Source organism: Aquarana catesbeiana, linkage group LG01, assembly GCF_042186555.1.
Source record: "Aquarana catesbeiana isolate 2022-GZ linkage group LG01, ASM4218655v1, whole genome shotgun sequence".
In the NCBI taxonomy this organism is placed as follows: domain Eukaryota; kingdom Metazoa; phylum Chordata; class Amphibia; order Anura; family Ranidae; genus Aquarana; species Aquarana catesbeiana.
In genome coordinates this window covers 5,910,903-5,931,900 of record NC_133324.1, presented here as the reverse complement: position 1 = coordinate 5,931,900, position 20,998 = coordinate 5,910,903, and the positions used below count along the sequence as shown (strand labels likewise).

At 52.3% G+C, this 20,998-nt stretch overlaps 2 protein-coding genes across 4 annotated transcripts in view; one reads left to right on the top strand and one right to left on the bottom strand.

The window, feature by feature from the left end:
* LOC141129842 (chymotrypsinogen A-like) overlaps nucleotides 1-6,475 on the bottom strand; it is a 68,666-nt gene extending 62,191 nt beyond the window's left edge. Inside the window, exon 1 of one of the 3 annotated variants that reach the window (XM_073617904.1) lies at nucleotides 6,059-6,475. In XM_073617904.1, the coding sequence (XP_073474005.1) occupies nucleotides 6,059-6,091 (33 nt within the window). In that variant the 5' untranslated portion in view covers nucleotides 6,092-6,475. Of the gene's footprint in view, nucleotides 1-5,860 lie in introns of all 3 variants that reach the window. The other 2 variants (XM_073617907.1, XM_073617913.1) reach the window with 2 other exon arrangements.
* The window catches only part of LOC141129825 (E3 ubiquitin/ISG15 ligase TRIM25-like), a 79,176-nt gene continuing 64,639 nt past the window's right edge, over nucleotides 6,462-20,998 (top strand). Inside the window, exon 1 of the mRNA XM_073617896.1 lies at nucleotides 6,462-6,660. The gene's annotated coding sequence lies outside the window, so the exon portion shown is untranslated. The remainder of the gene's footprint in view (nucleotides 6,661-20,998) is intronic.

The window sequence follows — 20,998 nt, the reverse complement described above, 5'->3', positions numbered from 1 at the left end:
GGGGACCGATTGGCTGCAGAGCCAGTTCGCAGTTCTGCAGGGGAAGACCACCGCGGCTCCGGCCAGCACCCATGTGAGACGTGCTCGGTGGGCATGCCCCCCGGAGTGCTTCAGCCCCTCACAATCCCCTTGAGCTCAGCGCCATATTGGGAGCCCGGACTCGGACCCTCCAGCCCAGCTGGCCCAGCCACCCCTGGCTGGAACAGGCATGGGTGCTGGAAGGAATTCTCCTTGGGGGCGGAGCTCGGCTGGACGGGTACGCAGTCCTACCCCACCCTGGGTCTCAGATAGAAGGAAGACTGGAGAGAGTGCGGCCCTGTCCCTGGCGGTAACAGCACCGGGAATGGCGGCTCAGCGGGGGAGGAGTTGCGTCACAGGTCACGGCCAGTCAGGTAGAGCGGCTGGAGACCCATCACACTCAGATCCAGTCGGGATCTGAGAGCCTCCAGTTTAGGTTGGCACAACAGGGCCCCGCCCACCAGTGGGGGGTGAAGAGGAGCTGCACAGCTACAGCCAGACGCACCAGTCCTGGGGGTCAGAGATGCAGGAGGGACAGCGGGCGGTGTATCATCGCTAGTCCAGCCTCCTGAAGGTCGCCAGGATTCCTCCCTTTCTGAGGGCAAGCTGTACAGTGCAGAAGAGGATGTCGCCCAGCGGAGGTCGTCAACGGTGGATTCCGGAATGGCGGCTGTGGGATCTCGTCCTGGTCAGCCTGGTAAGGCAGTGTCTAATATTGTTCCTTCTTTGCAGCTTTCTGTGTTACCTGTTTTGGGTTCTAGGGGTGGGCAGGCCCCTGCGGTGGGTCCTGGTTTCGCTTAAAATGTAGTAGGCGGGGCCTACCCCCCTCCCTCACACGGGACAGCAGGCCTAGAGCCGGCCGTGACAGGTGATGCTGCAGCAGTACTGGACCTTTTGGTCGGGCTGCGTTCTTTGGTCCAATGCTTTGACGTGGACACATCGGCAAGCTCTACGCCTGTGTCGGCTTGGGTTTTAGACTCCCTGGGGGTGGGTCGGGCAGCGACACAGGTTACTGCGAGTCCTGCAACTGCCCCGGGTCAGGGATCAGTGGCGTTAATGTCTCCAGGGGTTACAGTGGCCCCGAGGTCTAGTGCCGCCCCCATGTAGAATCCGCAAAAGAAGCTAGTAAAAGTATGGACTCGGTTCGCCTGGCTGATTCGGCCAAATGCGAAGTGTGTGTCTGTTTTGAAGGTCCTCTGGGAGCTCACCTCAAGATACCGGAAAAGATTTGGTGAGGGGAATATGTGGAGATCTTCACGTTGCTCCCCCTGGAAAATTTTAATTTAGATAGGGTAAAACGGAAGAGTCCAAGAAAGAAGATGAAGAGAAGCGTCGTTATAGGTTGATTCCGCGTAAGTTTAACAATTGGCTCCAGGCATTCACCATTTTGACGAGCGTCATCGGTGAGAAATCCCCTGAAAATTGTTCTCCGCTTTTTTGCTATCTGGATTCCATTAGCGAGGCCCAGAGGGTTTATGGGGGCATAGCTTGTCTGCGGTACGATGAGAAGTTCCGTCAACGTAAGGTGATACGTCCCTAGCTGCGCTGGGATCATAAGGATATTAGTTTGGGAATGAAACTTATGTCCTCTCCACGAGCATCGACTTTTTTTCCAGCACGGGCTGGGAGTCCTACTGCCCCAGGACAACCAGCCGTAAAAAGGCGGGATCAATGTTGGCAGTTTAATGAGGGTTCCTGCAAGTTTGGTACTAGTTGCCGATACAAGCATGAATGCTCTCACTGCGGGGGGGGGGCTCACCCCCTGTCACGTTACATCCCAGAGATGCTGCAGGAAAAAGGCTGGACTCCGGAGAGGGTGGACAGGATGGCCCCCTTTCTAATTAGATACCTGGACCGGCCTGCTGTGCGTTTGTTACATGCGGGTTTCACTGAGGGGTTTTTGATCCCTTGCTCCCTTACTCAGATTCCCCCTGCGGCCGACAACTTGCGATCGGCTAAGTTACACTCTGAGGTGGTTTCTGTGAAACTCGCTAAGGAAATTTCTATGGGCCGCACGTGCGGCCCGTTTCCGCATCCCCCCTTAGATAACCGTTTCCGCATCCCCCCTTAGATAATTTGGTGGTCTCGTCCTTGGGTGTCGTTCCGAAGAAGGAGCCCAATAAGTTTCGCCTGATCCCCCATCTTTCTTTTCCAAAAGGCGGCTCAGTCAATGATGCCATTAACCCCGAAGCATGCGCTGTGTCACATACATCATTTGATGCTGCGGTGTTTTGGGTAAGGCGATACGGCAAGGGGGCCCTTATGGCAAAAAACAATATTAAGTTGGCTTTTCGGTTGCTACCGGTTCACCCGCGCATCTTTCATCTGTTAGGCTGCAGATGGTTGGGGGCTTAAGACACATGGAAGGCAGGAAGGAAGGATCACTATGGTACATGGAAGGCAGGAATGATCACCATGGCACATGGAAGGCAGGAGGGATCACTAAGGCACATGGAAGGCAGGAAGGAAGGATCTCTATGGCACATGGAAGGCAGGAGGGATCACTTTATTATGTGGAAAGAAGGAAGTATTAGTTGGAAGGAAAAGAGAGGAGTGAGTTCAGATTTGCGGGACACTGGGATTTACTTGAAATCCCTGGATGGTCCTGGAGAATCCGGGATGGTCCTGGCAAATCCGGGATGGTCCCAGTGAATCTGGGATGGTTGGGAGGTATGGATTCTGGTATGATGACAAAACTATTCCAAAATCTGAGTCAGAGCATAATTCCACAGCTGTATGTACAGTGTGCGTTCTGCATAACCTATACCAGCCCGGCTCCAGGAAGTCTTGGGACACTTCTGGCTAGTTGCAGTCTATGTGTCAGGAATCTGCAAGTCAACAAAGTTCACTCTAAATCAGATAGGATGCCCCCTGCAAAGGCTGAGACATGGTGGGGAAGGCAGGAGGGGAAGCTTCACTGCAGTGTTTTTATGTGAGGAGGGAGGTATCGTGTAGCAAGCTGTGACTTCCTCACCTCATATGTCCCCTACCTTATTTTTTGCCTCTGGCTGGTCCAGGGCTATTTACAGCATGTGCAAGTAGACCAAAATAGGCAAAGAATGCACAGCAGGGAGGTCCAACCATGTCACTGCATACTTCTGGGTACACATGAAACCTGAATGGTGGGCCTGGGGCTGTGCGGTGATGTTGCAACCAGTGTGCTGGCAGCTGAGGGTGAGATCCTAGCAGCAAAAGACCATAAGGTGCGCACATCACATGGGGTGGGGGTGCAGTTTGGCATCTTTGCCCTGGCGCTGAATGACCTTGTCCCAGTGTGCCAGACCACTGTCCACCCGGGCTGTGTGCCCCGATTGCTGCCCTGTACTAAGGACTTAACCCTTGCTGTACCAGATCGCTGTCCATCCTTGCTGTGTGTCCGGATTGCTGTCGTTTGCTAAGGAGGTAACACTTGCTGTACCAGATCCCGTCCATCCACCATGCTGGGTACAAATGACTGCTCTGTGTTAACGGACTCTCCCCCATTGCTGTGCCCTGTCAGCCGCTATCCCGTATTGCTCCTCCATGGACTATCTATCTGTGTTGTGATATATTGCTGCCCAGTGGACTATTTGTCAGGGACGGGCTGGCCATAAGACAACTGAAGCTCTAAACCTCAAACAAATGCACAGGCGCGACCCTGCGGGGTGCCCGTCTTGTGGTGCACAGGTGCGCGCATGTGCTGATATGCAGGCTTGTGCGCATCCACCACTGATACTGGTGCCAAGTGGCCTCTATAAGTTCAGCAGCTGCACTAGTTGGTTACTGTCTGATCTGCAGTTGTTACCTGTGTTCTTGCATCTGTTCCTGTGATTAATGTCTGCGATTGACCTAGCTTGTCCTGACCACGTTTGAACGCTACCTGCCCTGAATTAGGCTTACCTCCAGACTCTGCTTACCTCCTGCTATTCTGCCTGATCCTGTGTTGCCAACCTCTGCCTGCATCCTGACCATTCTCTGCCTGCCGTTTATACCTACATCTGACCGTCCGTTGCTGACACGGCTTGTCCTGACCACGTTTGAACGCTACCTGCCCTGACTTAGGCTTACCTCCAGACTCTGCTTACCTCCTGCTATTCTGCCTGATCCTGTGTTGCCAACCTCTGCCTGCATCCTGACCATTCTCTGCCTGCCGTTTATGCCTACATCTGACTGTCCATTGCTGACACGGCTTGTCCTGACCACGTTTGAACGCTACCTGCCCTGACCTTGGCTTGCCTCTAGACTCTGCTTACCTCCTGCTATTCTGCCTGGTCCTGTGTTGCCAACCTCTGCCTGCATCCTGACCATTCTCTGCCTGCCGTTTACGCCTACATCTGACTGTCCGTTGCTGACACGGCTTGTCCTGACCACGTTTAAAACCCTACCTGCACTGACCTTGGCTTCCTCTAGACTCTGCTTACCTCCTGCTATTCTGTCTGATCCTGTGTTGCCAACCTCTGCCTGCATCCTGACCATTCTCTGCCTGCCGCTTATGCCTACATCTGACCGTCCGTTGCTGACACAGCTTGTCCTGACCATGTTTGAACGCTACCTGTCCTGACCTTGGCTTGCCTCTAGACTCTGATTACCTCCTGCTATTCTGCCTGATCCTGTGTTGCCAACCTCTGCCTGCATCCTGACCATTTTCTGCCTGCCGTTTATGCCTACATCTGACCGTCCATTGCTGACACGGCTTGTCCTGACCACGTTTGAACGCTACCTGCCCTGACCTTGGCTTGCCTCTAGACTCTGCTTACCTCCTGCTATTCTACCTTATCCTGTGTTGCCAACCTCTGCCTGCATCCTGACCATTCTCTTCCTGCCGTTTATGCCTACATCTGACCGTCCGTTGCTGACATGGCTTGTCCTGATCACGCTGGAACGCTACCTGCACTGACCTTGGCTTCCTCTAGACTCTGCTTACCTCCTGCTTTTCTGTCTGATCCTGTGTTGCCAACCTCTGCCTGCATCCTGACCATTCTCTGCCTGCCACTTATGCCTACATCTGACCGTCCATTGCTGACACGGCTTGTCCTGACCATGTTTGAACGCTACCTGCCCTGACCTTGGCTTGCCTCTAGACTCTGCTTTCCTCCTGCTATTCTGCCTGATCCTGTGTTGCTAACCTCTGCCTGCATTAGACCATTCTCTGCCTGCCGCTTATGCCTACATCTGACCGTCCGTTGCTGACACGGCTTGTCCTGACCATGTTTGAATGCTACCTGTCCTGACCTCGGTTTGCCTCTAGACTCTGCTTACCTCCTGCTATTCTGCCTGATCCTGTGTTGCCAACCTCTGCCTGCATCCTGACCATTCTCTTCCTGCCATTTATGCCTACATCTGACTGTCCGTTGCTGACATGGCTTGTCCTGATCACGCTGGAACGCTACCTGCCCTGACCTTGGTTTGCCACTAGACTCTGCTTACCTCCTGCTATTCTGCCTGATCCTGTGTTGCCAACCTATGCCTGCATACTGACCATTCTCTGCTTGCCATTTATGCCTACATCTGACTGTCTGCTTCTGACATGGCTTGTCCTGACCACACTGGAATGCTACCTGCCCTGACCTTGGTTTGCCTCTAGACTCTGCTTACCTCCTGTTATTCTGCCTGATTCTGTGTTGCCAACCTCTGCCTGTATCCTGACCATTCCCTTCCTGCCGTTTACGCCTACATCTGACCGTCCGTTGCTGACACGGCTTGTCCCTGACCACGCTGGAATGCTACTGCCCTGACCTTGGCTTGCCTCTAGACTCTGCTTACCTCCTGCTATTCTGCCTGATCCTGTGTTGCCAACCTCTGCCTGCATCCTGACCATTCTCTGCCTGCTATTTATGCCTGCATCTGACCGCCCATTGCTGACCTGGCTTGTCTGGCCTCGCATCCAGTCATTCGTCTGCCCTGGCTTCCGCTGGCACTTCGCCTGCCGCGTGCTGCACCGGCAACCAGCTGCTGTGTGCCAAGCAACTGCTGTTCCTGCTGCTTCTGCTGTTCCTGCTATCTTGGCCCAACTCTGTTACGCACCTCTGCGACCGGTGGAAGATCATACAGGCCCTCATACCTCGCCGGGCTCTCGGGGCCACTGTGGCATCATCTGTGGTCCCTGAGCTGGGGCTGTACCGGACGCCTCCCTCTACACAGCAGGCTCTGCCACAAGGTACGTGACACTATTTCTTTGTGCTGTGTCTCCTGTACACCCACGTTCTCCAATGAATGCCCACCCGATTGGTTCTGTGTGACCCCCCTCGCTCTGCACTCCTAGTTCCTTACATGGTGTCTATCTTGGGAGCACAGGAAAAGTTGTTACAGTTTATATTTTTCTTTTTTTCATGTGGAGATACTACTGTATTGTACTGTATTTTTGCAGGTGAGGATGATTGCCAGAGAATGTGTTTTTTGGCTAGCCATCAGATGGTTTGCAGGAGGAGTCCAACATCTGGCAGGAAACCAGAAGAACGCTGCTGAAGACGGGCGGAAGCTGCAAGTCTCAGTCTGCTGGGGAAGACAGAAAAAGTGGAGCAACATACCACATGACTGCTGTGTTAGTTATAGGACTGTGTCTGGATCTGGCAGATCTGACCCTTCTAGACTTTCTGACTGTCTAGCCAATCTGCAAGGAGAGAACCACTGGCACTGGAAACAGGGCGGGCACCCTCTGAACAGGTAAGAGGGATCCATTTCCTATCCAGTGGCTCCTCCTGAGATTATTGCTACACATACCTGCTAATTATATGATAATCACACTGGTATCATAGTGGAAGGCACTCTACAGTGCCTTGAAAAAGTATTCACACCCCTTGAAAATTTCCCACATTTTGTCATGTTACAACCAAAAAACGCAAATGTATTTTATTGGAATTTTATGTGATTGACCAACACAAAGTGTCACATAATTGTGAAGTAGAAGGAAAAATGATACGAATAAATATGTGAAAAGTGTGGGGGGCATTTGTATGGCGCCCCCCTGAGTCAATACATTGTAGAACCCCCTTTTCTCTGCAATTACAGCTGCAAGTCTTTTTGGGGATGTCTCTACCAGCTTTGCACATCTAGAGAGGACATTTTTGCCCATTCTTCTTTGCAAAATACCTCAAGCTCTGTCAGATTGGATGGAGAGCGTCTGTGAACAGCAATTTTCAAGTCTTGCCACAGATTCTCAATTGGATTTAGGTCTAGACTTTGACTGGGCCATTCTAACACATGAATATGCTTTCCCATTCCATTGTAGCTCTGGCTGTATGTTTCGGGTCGTTGTCCTGCTGGAAGGTGAACCTCCTCCCAGTCTCAAGTCTTTTGCAGACTCAAACAGGTTTTCTTCTATGCCGCGTACACACGATCGGACATTCCGACAACAAAATCCACGGATTTATTTCCGACGGATGTTGGCTCAAACTTGTCTTGCATACACACGGTCGCACAAATGTTGTCGAAATTCCGAACGTCAAGAACGCGGTGACATGCAACACGTACGACGAGCCGAAAAAAAGGAAGTTCAATAGCCAGTGCGGCTCCTTCTGCTTGATTCCGAGCATGCGTGGACTAATGCTGGCGCAAACGGACTATTTAAACAGGCTATAGTATGGACTCATTGCTGTTTGGTATGTTTGATTCCTGATTCCTGTGTTGACCTCTGATCCTGACCCGACTTGCTTCTGACCTGCGTTTGCCTGTTACCTGCCCTGACCTCGGCTTGTCTCTGGATTCAGCTTCCGCCTCCTGTTCTTGCCTGATCTACCTCCCGTTCCTGACTTGGCTTGTGACCAGACTATCCTGCTGTCTGCCATCTATGCCTGATCTACCCGACCGTTGCTGACCCGGCTCCAGTGTTGCCAACCTACCAGATTGAAATTTACTGACGCGACACCCAAAATTTACCGGCACAGTCAATTTCAGTATTTAGGCTACAAACAAGTACAATATGCAATTAGCAATGTGATTTAAGGTAGATATTAAGGCAAAAACACATTTCTTATTTTATTTTCGATATAGTAAGTAGCTCAGGGACAGGAATCGAGAGGGCAAGAAATTAGAATGGGCGGCACACACATGTGAAATTGACTCTCAAAATGACACTGACAGCAGTGTGCAGCAGCACAGATGATGATGGCACCTCACCAACATGACACGCAGTGGCGTCGCTAGGGGGGAGCGGGGGGGGTGACACCCGCCAGAGGGGGTGACGCACGGCACTGGATTGAAGATTGGAGAGGCGCAGCGGCTCTCTCCTCTTGCTCCTTCCCTTGCCCACTCCGGTATCTCTGCTGTGGTTCCTTAGCTCCTTAGCTCCCTGCGATGTTCAGGGAGGAGGAGAGAGAATGGCGAGGCAGAGGCAGACAGCTCCTCACTCCTCACCAACCAGGTCACTCCTCACCAACCAGGTCACTCCTCACCAACCAGGTCACTCCCCACCAATCAGGTCACTCCCCACCAATCAGGTCACTCCCCACCAATCAGGTCACTCCTCACCAACCAGGTCACTCCCCACCAATCAGGTCACTCCCCAGCCACTTCCCATGTTAGCCCCCTCCTTTCACTCCTCACCCCTCTCTCATCCTCTTTCTCTCTCTCTAATCCCCCTCTATCTCTCATCCCCTCTCTCTCCCTCTCTAATCCCCCTCTATCTCTCATCCTCACTCCCTTACCCCTCACCCCTCTCTCATCCCCTCTCTCTCTCTCTCTAATCTCCCCTCTATCTCTCATCCTCACTCCCTTACCCTCACCCTTCTCTCATCCCCTCTCTCTCTCTCTCTAATCCCCCTCTATCTCTCATCCCCCATCCTTACCCCTCACCCTTCTCTCATCCCCTCTCTCTCTCTCTCTCTCTAATCCCCCTCTATCTCTCATCCCCCATCCCTTACCCCTCACCCCTCTCTCATCTCCTCTCTCTCTCTCTCTAATCCCCCTCTATCTCTCATCCCCCATCCCTTACCCCTCACCCCTCTCTCATCTCCTCTCTCTCTCTCTCTAATCCCCCTCTATCTCTCATCCCCCGTCCCTTACCCCTCACCCCTCTCTCATCTCCTTTCTCTCTCTCTCATCCCCCTTTTTCTCTCTCTCTCATCCTCCCTCTCTCTATTTAATTTAATTTGTTATAACAAAAAATTGTTTGCATTTTTAATTATTATTTTATTTATTTATAGTTTTTAATAAAAAGCCCCACCATAATCCTCAGCACCAGGCCCATGATGTTCCTAATCCGGCCCTGATCACAATGACACTCCTCAGAGCCGACAGAGCCAAGATGGAGGGATAGTTGTGTGGACAGAACCACCCTGATCTGAGGTCTGTAAATGTAGGGAGGGGAGATATACATGGGGGGGGGGGGGGGTTTACATTAGGGGGATTATGCGGGGGGAGGGTTACATTACGGGTATTGCACGGGGGGGTGGGTTACATTAGGGGGATTACATGGGGGGGAGGGTTACATAGGGGGATTACATGGGGGGGGAGGGTTACATTAGGGGGAATTACATGGGCGGAGGATTACATTAGGGGGATTACATGGGGGGGGTTACATTAGGGGGATCACATGGGGGGAGGATTACATTAGGGGGATTACTTGGGGGGGGTTACATTAGGGGGATCACGTGGGGGGAGGATTACATTAGGGGGATTACTTGGGGGGGGTTACATTAGGGGGATCACATGGGGGGAGGATTACATTAGGGGGATTACACAGGGGGGTTACATTAGGGGGATTACATGGGGGCGAGGGTTACATTAGGGGAATTACACGGGGGGAGGGTTACATTAGGGGGAATTACACGGGGGGGAGGGTTACATTAGGGGGATTACATGGGGGTGAGGGTTACATTAGGGGGAATTACACGGGGGGAGGGTTACATTAGGGGAATTACACGGGGGCGAGGGTTACATTAGGGGGAATTACACGGGGTGAGGGTTACATTAGGGGGAATTACACGGGGGTGAGGGTTACATTAGGGGGAATTACACGGGGGTGAGGGTTACATTAGGGGAATTACACGGGGGTGAGGGTTACATTAGGGAGAATTACACGGGGGTGAGGGTTACATTAGGGGGAATTACACGGGGGTGAGGGTTACATTAGGGGGAATTACACGGGGGTGAGGGTTACATTAGGGAGAATTACACGGGGGGGAGGGTTACATTAGGGAGAATTACACGGGGGTGAGGGTTACATTAGAGGGAATTACACGGGGGTGAGGGTTACATTAGTGGGAATTACACGGGGGTGAGGGTTACATTAGGGGGAATTACACAGGGGGGAGGGTTACATTAGGGGGAATTACACGGGGGTGAGGGTTACATTAGGGGGATTATACAGGGCGAGGGTTACATTAGAGGGAATTACACGGGGTGAGGGTTACATTAGGGGGAATTACACGGGGGTGAGGGTTACATTAGGGAGAATTACACGGGGGGGAGGGTTACATTAGGGGGAATTACACGGGGGGGAGGGTTACATTAGGGGGAATTACACGGGGGGGAGGGTTACATTAGGGAGAATTACACGGGGGTGAGGGTTACATTAGGGAGAATTACACGGGGGTGAGGGTTACATTAGGGGAATTACACGGGGGTGAGGGTTACATTAGGGAGAATTACACGGGGGGGAGGGTTACATTAGGGGGGATTACACGGGGGGGGAGGGTTACATTAGGGGGGATTACACGGGGGGGAGGGTTACATTAGAGGGAATTACACGGGGGTGAGGGTTACATTAGAGGGAATTACACGGGGGGAGGGTTACATTAGGGGGAATTACACGGGGGTGAGGGTTACATTAGGGAGAATTACACGGGGTGAGGGTTACATTAGGGAGAATTACACGGGGGTGAGGGTTACATTAGGGGGAATTACACGGGGGTGAGGGTTACATTAGGGGAATTACACGGGGGTGAGGGTTACATTAGGGAGAATTACACGGGGGGGAGGGTTACATTAGGGGGAATTACACGGGGGGGAGGGTTACATTAGGGGGGATTACACGGGGGGGAGGGTTACATTAGGGGGGATTACACGGGGGGGAGGGTTACATTAGGGGGGATTACACGGGGGGAGGGTTACATTAGGGGGAATTACACGGGGGGGAGGGTTACATTAGAGGGAATTACACGGGGGTGAGGGTTACATTAGGGGGAATTACACGGGATGTGAGGGTTACATTAGAGGAAATTACACGGGATGTGAGGGTTACATTAGGGGGAATTACACGGGGGTGAGGGTTACATTAGAGGAAATTACACGGGATGTGAGGGTTACATTAGGGGGATTATACAGGGCGAGGGTTACATTAGAGGGAATTACATGGGGGGGAGGGTTACATTAGGGGGAATTACACGGGGGGGAGGGTTACATTAGGGGGAATTACACGGGGGTGAGGGTTACATTAGAGGGAATTACACGGGGGTGAGGGTTACATTAGGGGGAATTACACGGGGGTGAGGGTTACATTAGAGGGAATTACACGGGGTGAGGGTTACATTAGGGGGAATTACACGGGGGGGAGGGTTACATTAGGGGGAATTACACGGGGGGGAGGGTTACATTAGGGGGAATTACACGGGGGGGAGGGTTACATTAGGGAGAATTACACGGGGGTGAGGGTTACATTAGGGAGAATTACACGGGGGTGAGGGTTACATTAGGGGAATTACACGGGGGTGAGGGTTACATTAGGGAGAATTACACGGGGGGAGGGTTACATTAGGGGGAATTACACGGGGGGGAGGGTTACATTAGGGGGAATTACACGGGGGGGAGGGTTACATTAGGGGGGATTACACGGGGGGGAGGGTTACATTAGGGGGAATTACACGGGGGTGAGGGTTACATTAGAGGGAATTACACGGGGGGAGGGTTACATTAGGGGGAATTACACGGGGGTGAGGGTTACATTAGGGAGAATTACACGGGGTGAGGGTTACATTAGGGAGAATTACACGGGGGTGAGGGTTACATTAGGGAGAATTACACGGGGGGAGGGTTACATTAGGGGGAATTACACGGGGGGGAGGGTTACATTAGGGGGGATTACACGGGGGGGAGGGTTACATTAGGGGGGATTACACGGGGGGGAGGGTTACATTAGGGGGAATTACACGGGGGGGAGGGTTACATTAGGGGGAATTACACGGGGGGGAGGGTTACATTAGAGGGAATTACACGGGGGTGAGGGTTACATTAGGGGGAATTACACGGGGGTGAGGGTTACATTAGGGGAATTACACGGGGGTGAGGGTTATATTAGGGGGAATTACACGGGGGTGAGGGTTACATTAGGGAGAATTACACGGGATGTGAGGGTTACATTAGGGGGAATTACACGGGGGTGAGGGTTACATTAGGGGGAATTACACGGGGGTGAGGGTTACATTAGAGGAAATTACACGGGATGTGAGGGTTACATTAGAGGGAATTACACGGGATGTGAGGGTTACATTAGGGGGAATTACACGGGGGTGAGGGTTACATTAGGGGGAATTACACGGGGGTGAGGGTTACATTAGGGGGAATTACACGGGGGTGAGGGTTACATTAGGGGGAATTACACGGGGGTGAGGGTTACATTAGGGGGAATTACACGGGATGTGAGGGTTACATTAGGGGGAATTACACGGGATGTGAGGGTTACATTAGGGAGAATTACACGGGGGGGAGGGTTACATTAGGGGGAATTACACAGGGGGGAGGGTTACATTAGGGGGAATTACACGGGGGTGAGGGTTACATTAGGGGGATTATACAGGGCGAGGGTTACATTAGAGGGAATTACATGGGGGGGAGGGTTACATTAGGGGGAATTACACGGGGGGAGGGTTACATTAGGGGGAATTACACGGGGGGGAGGGTTACATTAGGGGGAATTACACGGGGGGGAGGGTTACATTAGGGGGGATTACACGGGGGGGAGGGTTACATTAGGGGGAATTACACGGGGGTGAGGGTTACATTAGAGGGAATTACACGGGGGGAGGGTTACATTAGGGGGAATTACACGGGGGTGAGGGTTACATTAGGGAGAATTACACGGGGGTGAGGGTTACATTAGAGGGAATTACACGGGGGTGAGGGTTACATTAGAGGGAATTACACGGGGGTGAGGGTTACATTAGGGAGAATTACACGGGGGTGAGGGTTACATTAGGGGGAATTACACGGGGGTGAGGGTTACATTAGGGGGAATTACACGGGGGTGAGGGTTACATTAGGGAGAATTACACGGGATGTGAGGGTTACATTAGGGGGAATTACACGGGGGTGAGGGTTACATTAGGGAGAATTACACGGGGGTGAGGGTTACATTAGAGGGAATTACACGGGGGTGAGGGTTACATTAGGGGAATTACACGGGGGTGAGGGTTACATTAGGGAGAATTACACGGGGGGAGGGTTACATTAGGGGGAATTACACGGGGGGGAGGGTTACATTAGGGGGGATTACACGGGGGGGAGGGTTACATTAGGGGGGATTACACGGGGGGGAGGGTTACATTAGGGGGGATTACACGGGGGGGAGGGTTACATTAGGGGGAATTACACGGGGGGGAGGGTTACATTAGGGGGAATTACACGGGGTGAGGGTTACATTAGAGGGAATTACACGGGGGGAGGGTTACATTAGAGGGAATTACACGGGATGTGAGGGTTACATTAGGGGAATTACACGGGGGTGAGGGTTATATTAGGGGGAATTACACGGGGGTGAGGGTTACATTAGGGAGAATTACACGGGATGTGAGGGTTACATTAGGGGGAATTACACGGGGGTGAGGGTTACATTAGAGGAAATTACACGGGATGTGAGGGTTACATTAGGGGGAATTACACGGGGGTGAGGGTTACATTAGGGGGAATTACACGGGGGTGAGGGTTACATTAGGGGAATTACACGGGGGTGAGGGTTACATTAGGGGGAATTACACGGGGGTGAGGGTTACATTATAGGGAATTACACGGGGGTGAGGGTTACATTAGGGGGAATTACACGGGATGTGAGGGTTACATTAGGGGGAATTACACGGGATGTGAGGGTTACATTAGGGAGAATTACACGGGGGGGAGGGTTACATTAGGGGGAATTACACAGGGGGGAGGGTTACATTAGGGGGAATTACACGGGGGTGAGGGTTACATTAGGGGGATTATACAGGGCGAGGGTTACATTAGAGGGAATTACATGGGGGGGAGGGTTACATTAGGGGGAATTACACGGGGGGGAGGGTTACATTAGAGGGAATTACACGGGGGTGAGGGTTACATTAGAGGGAATTACACGGGGTGAGGGTTACATTAGGGGGAATTACACGGGGGGGAGGGTTACATTAGGGGGAATTACACGGGGGGGAGGGTTACATTAGGGGGAATTACACGGGGGGGAGGGTTACATTAGGGAGAATTACACGGGGGTGAGGGTTACATTAGGGGAATTACACGGGGGTGAGGGTTACATTAGGGAGAATTACACGGGGGGAGGGTTACATTAGGGGGAATTACACGGGGGGGAGGGTTACATTAGGGGGGATTACACGGGGGGGAGGGTTACATTAGGGGGGATTACACGGGGGGGAGGGTTACATTAGAGGGAATTACACGGGGGTGAGGGTTACATTAGAGGGAATTACACGGGGGGAGGGTTACATTAGGGGGAATTACACGGGGGTGAGGGTTACATTAGGGAGAATTACACGGGGGTGAGGGTTACATTAGGGGGAATTACACGGGGGGAGGGTTACATTAGGGGGAATTACACGGGGGGAGGGTTACATTAGGGGGGATTACACGGGGGTGAGGGTTACATTAGGGAGAATTACACGGGGGTGAGGGTTACATTAGGGGGAATTACACGGGGGGGAGGGTTACATTAGGGGGAATTACACGGGGGGGAGGGTTACATTAGGGGGAATTACACGGGGGGGAGGGTTACATTAGGGGAATTACACGGGGGTGAGGGTTATATTAGGGGGAATTACACGGGGGTGAGGGTTACATTAGAGGAAATTACACGGGATGTGAGGGTTACATTAGGGGGAATTACACGGGGGTGAGGGTTACATTAGGGGGAATTACACGGGGGTGAGGGTTACATTAGGGGGAATTACACGGGGGTGAGGGTTACATTAGGGGGAATTACACGGGGGTGAGGGTTATATTAGGGGGAATTACACGGGGGTGAGGGTTACATTAGGGAGAATTACACGGGATGTGAGGGTTACATTAGGGGGAATTACACGGGGGTGAGGGTTACATTAGGGGGAATTACACGGGGGTGAGGGTTACATTAGAGGAAATTACACGGGATGTGAGGGTTACATTAGGGGGAATTACACGGGGGTGAGGGTTACATTAGGGGAATTACACGGGGGTGAGGGTTACATTATAGGGAATTACACGGGGGTGAGGGTTACATTAGGGGGAATTACACGGGATGTGAGGGTTACATTAGGGAGAATTACACGGGGGTGAGGGTTACATTAGAGGGAATTACACGGGGGGGAGGGTTACATTAGAGGGAATTACACGGGGGTGAGGGTTACATTAGGGGAATTACACGGGGGGGAGGGTTACATTAGGGGAATTACACGGGGGTGAGGGTTACATTAGGGGAATTACACGGGGGGGAGGGTTACATTAGAGGGAATTACACGGGGGTGAGGGTTACATTAGGGGGAATTACACGGGGGTGAGGGTTACATTAGGGGAATTACACGGGGGTGAGGGTTACATTAGGGGGAATTACACGGGGGTGAGGGTTACATTAGAGGGAATTACACGGGGGTGAGGGTTACATTAGGGGGAATTACACGGGGGTGAGGGTTACATTAGAGGGAATTACACGGGGTGAGGGTTACATTAGGGGGAATTACACGGGGGGGAGGGTTACATTAGGGGGAATTACACGGGGGGGAGGGTTACATTAGGGGGAATTACACGGGGGTGAGGGTTACATTAGGGGGAATTACACGGGGGTGAGGGTTACATTAGAGGGAATTACACGGGGTGAGGGTTACATTAGGGGGAATTACACGGGGGGGAGGGTTACATTAGGGGGAATTACACGGGGGGGAGGGTTACATTAGAGGAAATTACACGGGGTTGAGGGTTACATTAGGGGGAATTACACGGGGGTGAGGGTTACATTAGAGGAAATTACACGGGGTGAGGGTTACATTAGGGGGAATTACACGGGGGGGAGGGTTACATTAGGGGGAATTACACGGGGGTGAGGGTTACATTAGAGGGAATTACACGGGGGTGAGGGTTACATTAGGGGGAATTACACGGGGGTGAGGGTTACATTAGAGGGAATTACACGGGGTGAGGGTTACATTAGGGGGAATTACACGGGGGGGAGGGTTACATTAGGGGGAATTACACGGGGGTGAGGGTTACATTAGAGGGAATTACACGGGGGTGAGGGTTACATTAGGGGGAATTACACGGGGGTGAGGGTTACATTAGAGGGAATTACACGGGGGTGAGGGTTACATTAGGGGGAATTACACGGGGGGAGGGTTACATTAGGGGGAATTACACGGGGGGGAGGGTTACATTAGGGGAATTACACGGGGGGGAGGGTTACATTAGGGAGAATTACACGGGGGTGAGGGTTACATTAGGGAGAATTACACGGGGGTGAGGGTTACATTAGGGGAATTACACGGGGGTGAGGGTTACATTAGGGAGAATTACACGGGGGGAGGGTTACATTAGGGGGAATTACACGGGGGGGAGGGTTACATTAGGGGGAATTACACGGGGGGGAGGGTTACATTTAGGGGGGATTACACGGGGGGGAGGGTTACATTAGGGGGAATTACACGGGGGTGAGGGTTACATTAGAGGGAATTACACGGGGGGAGGGTTACATTAGGGGGAATTACACGGGGGTGAGGGTTACATTAGGGAGAATTACACGGGGTGAGGGTTACATTAGGGAGAATTACACGGGGGTGAGGGTTACATTAGGGGGAATTACACGGGGGTGAGGGTTACATTAGGGGAATTACACGGGGGTGAGGGTTACATTAGGGAGAATTACACGGGGGGAGGGTTACATTAGGGGGAATTACACGGGGGGGAGGGTTACATTAGGGGGGATTACACGGGGGGGAGGGTTACATTAGGGGGGATTACACGGGGGGGAGGGTTACATTAGGGGGAATTACACGGGGGGGAGGGTTACATTAGGGGGAATTACACGGGGGGGAGGGTTACATTAGGGGGAATTACACGGGGGGGAGGGTTACATTAGAGGGAATTACACGGGGGTGAGGGTTACATTAGGGGGAATTACACGGGGGTGAGGGTTACATTAGGGGAATTACACGGGGGTGAGGGTTATATTAGGGGGAATTACACGGGGGTGAGGGTTACATTAGGGAGAATTACACGGGATGTGAGGGTTACATTAGGGGGAATTACACGGGGGTGAGGGTTACATTAGGGGGAATTACACGGGGGTGAGGGTTACATTAGAGGAAATTACACGGGATGTGAGGGTTACATTAGAGGGAATTACACGGGATGTGAGGGTTACATTAGGGGGAATTACACGGGGGTGAGGGTTACATTAGGGGGAATTACACGGGGGTGAGGGTTACATTAGGGGGAATTACACGGGGGTGAGGGTTACATTAGGGGGAATTACACGGGGGTGAGGGTTACATTAGGGGGAATTACACGGGATGTGAGGGTTACATTAGGGGGAATTACACGGGATGTGAGGGTTACATTAGGGAGAATTACACGGGGGGGAGGGTTACATTAGGGGGAATTACACAGGGGGGAGGGTTACATTAGGGGGAATTACACGGGGGTGAGGGTTACATTAGGGGGATTATACAGGGCGAGGGTTACATTAGAGGGAATTACATGGGGGGGAGGGTTACATTAGGGGGAATTACACGGGGGGAGGGTTACATTAGGGGGAATTACACGGGGGGGAGGGTTACATTAGGGGGAATTACACGGGGGGGAGGGTTACATTAGGGGGGATTACACGGGGGGAGGGTTACATTAGGGGGAATTACACGGGGGTGAGGGTTACATTAGGGAGAATTACACGGGGGTGAGGGTTACATTAGAGGGAATTACACGGGGGTGAGGGTTACATTAGAGGGAATTACACGGGGGTGAGGGTTACATTAGGGAGAATTACACGGGGGTGAGGGTTACATTAGGGGGAATTACACGGGGGTGAGGGTTACATTAGGGGGAATTACACGGGGGTGAGGGTTACATTAGGGAGAATTACACGGGATGTGAGGGTTACATTAGGGGGAATTACACGGGGGTGAGGGTTACATTAGGGAGAATTACACGGGGGTGAGGGTTACATTAGAGGGAATTACACGGGGGTGAGGGTTACATTAGGGGAATTACACGGGGGTGAGGGTTACATTAGGGAGAATTACACGGGGGGAGGGTTACATTAGGGGGAATTACACGGGGGGGAGGGTTACATTAGGGGGGATTACACGGGGGGGAGGGTTACATTAGGGGGGATTACACGGGGGGGAGGGTTACATTAGGGGGGATTACACGGGGGGGAGGGTTACATTAGGGGGAATTACACGGGGGGGAGGGTTACATTAGGGGGAATTACACGGGGTGAGGGTTACATTAGAGGGAATTACACGGGGGGAGGGTTACATTAGAGGGAATTACACGGGATGTGAGGGTTACATTAGGGGAATTACACGGGGGTGAGGGTTATATTAGGGGGAATTACACGGGGGTGAGGGTTACATTAGGGAGAATTACACGGGATGTGAGGGTTACATTAGGGGGAATTACACGGGGGTGAGGGTTACATTAGAGGAAATTACACGGGATGTGAGGGTTACATTAGGGGGAATTACACGGGGGTGAGGGTTACATTAGGGGGAATTACACGGGGGTGAGGGTTACATTAGGGGAATTACACGGGGGTGAGGGTTACATTAGGGGGAATTACACGGGGGTGAGGGTTACATTATAGGGAATTACACGGGGGTGAGGGTTACATTAGGGGGAATTACACGGGATGTGAGGGTTACATTAGGGGGAATTACACGGGATGTGAGGGTTACATTAGGGAGAATTACACGGGGGGGAGGGTTACATTAGGGGGAATTACACAGGGGGGAGGGTTACATTAGGGGGAATTACACGGGGGTGAGGGTTACATTAGGGGGATTATACAGGGCGAGGGTTACATTAGAGGGAATTACATGGGGGGGAGGGTTACATTAGGGGGAATTACACGGGGGGGAGGGTTACATTAGAGGGAATTACACGGGGGTGAGGGTTACATTAGAGGGAATTACACGGGGTGAGGGTTACATTAGGGGGAATTACACGGGGGGGAGGGTTACATTAGGGGGAATTACACGGGGGGGAGGGTTACATTAGGGGGAATTACACGGGGGGGAGGGTTACATTAGGGAGAATTACACGGGGGTGAGGGTTACATTAGGGGAATTACACGGGGGTGAGGGTTACATTAGGGAGAATTACACGGGGGGAGGGTTACATTAGGGGGAATTACACGGGGGGGAGGGTTACATTAGGGGGGATTACACGGGGGGGAGGGTTACATTAGGGGGGATTACACGGGGGGGAGGGTTACATTAGAGGGAATTACACGGGGGTGAGGGTTACATTAGAGGGAATTACACGGGGGGAGGGTTACATTAGGGGGAATTACACGGGGGTGAGGGTTACATTAGGGAGAATTACACGGGGGTGAGGGTTACATTAGGGGGAATTACACGGGGGGAGGGTTACATTAGGGGGAATTACACGGGGGGAGGGTTACATTAGGGGGGATTACACGGGGGTGAGGGTTACATTAGGGAGAATTACACGGGGGTGAGGGTTACATTAGGGGGAATTACACGGGGGGGAGGGTTACATTAGGGGGAATTACACGGGGGGGAGGGTTACATTAGGGGGAATTACACGGGGGGGAGGGTTACATTAGGGGAATTACACGGGGGTGAGGGTTATATTAGGGGGAATTACACGGGGGTGAGGGTTACATTAGAGGAAATTACACGGGATGTGAGGGTTACATTAGGGGGAATTACACGGGGGTGAGGGTTACATTAGGGGGAATTACACGGGGGTGAGGGTTACATTAGGGGGAATTACACGGGGGTGAGGGTTACATTAGGGGGAATTACACGGGGGTGAGGGTTATATTAGGGGGAATTACACGGGGGTGAGGGTTACATTAGGGAGAATTACACGGGATGTGAGGGTTACATTAGGGGGAATTACACGGGGGTGAGGGTTACATTAGGGGGAATTACACGGGGGTGAGGGTTACATTAGAGGAAATTACACGGGATGTGAGGGTTACATTAGGGGGAATTACACGGGGGTGAGGGTTACATTAGGGGAATTACACGGGGGTGAGGGTTACATTATAGGGAATTACACGGGGGTGAGGGTTACATTAGGGGGAATTACACGGGATGTGAGGGTTACATTAGGGGGAATTACACGGGATGTGAGGGTTACATTAGGGAGAATTACACGGGGGTGAGGGTTACATTAGAGGGAATTACACGGGGGGGAGGGTTACATTAGAGGGAATTACACGGGGGTGAGGGTTACATTAGGGGAATTACACGGGGGGGAGGGTTACATTAGGGGAATTACACGGGGGTGAGGGTTACATTAGGGGAATTACACGGGGGGGAGGGTTACATTAGAGGGAATTACACGGGGGTGAGGGTTACATTAGGGGGAATTACACGGGGGTGAGGGTTACATTAGGGGAATTACACGGGGGTGAGGGTTACATTAGGGGAATTACACGGGGGGGAGGGTTACATTAGGGGAATTACACGGGGGTGAGGGTTACATTAGGGGAATTACACGGGGGTGAGGGTTACATTAGGGGGAATTACACGGGGGTGAGGGTTACATTAGGGAGAATTACACGGTGGTGAGGGTTACATTAGGGGGAATTACACGGGGGGGAGGGTTACATTAGGGGGAATTACACGGGGGTGAGGGTTACATTAGA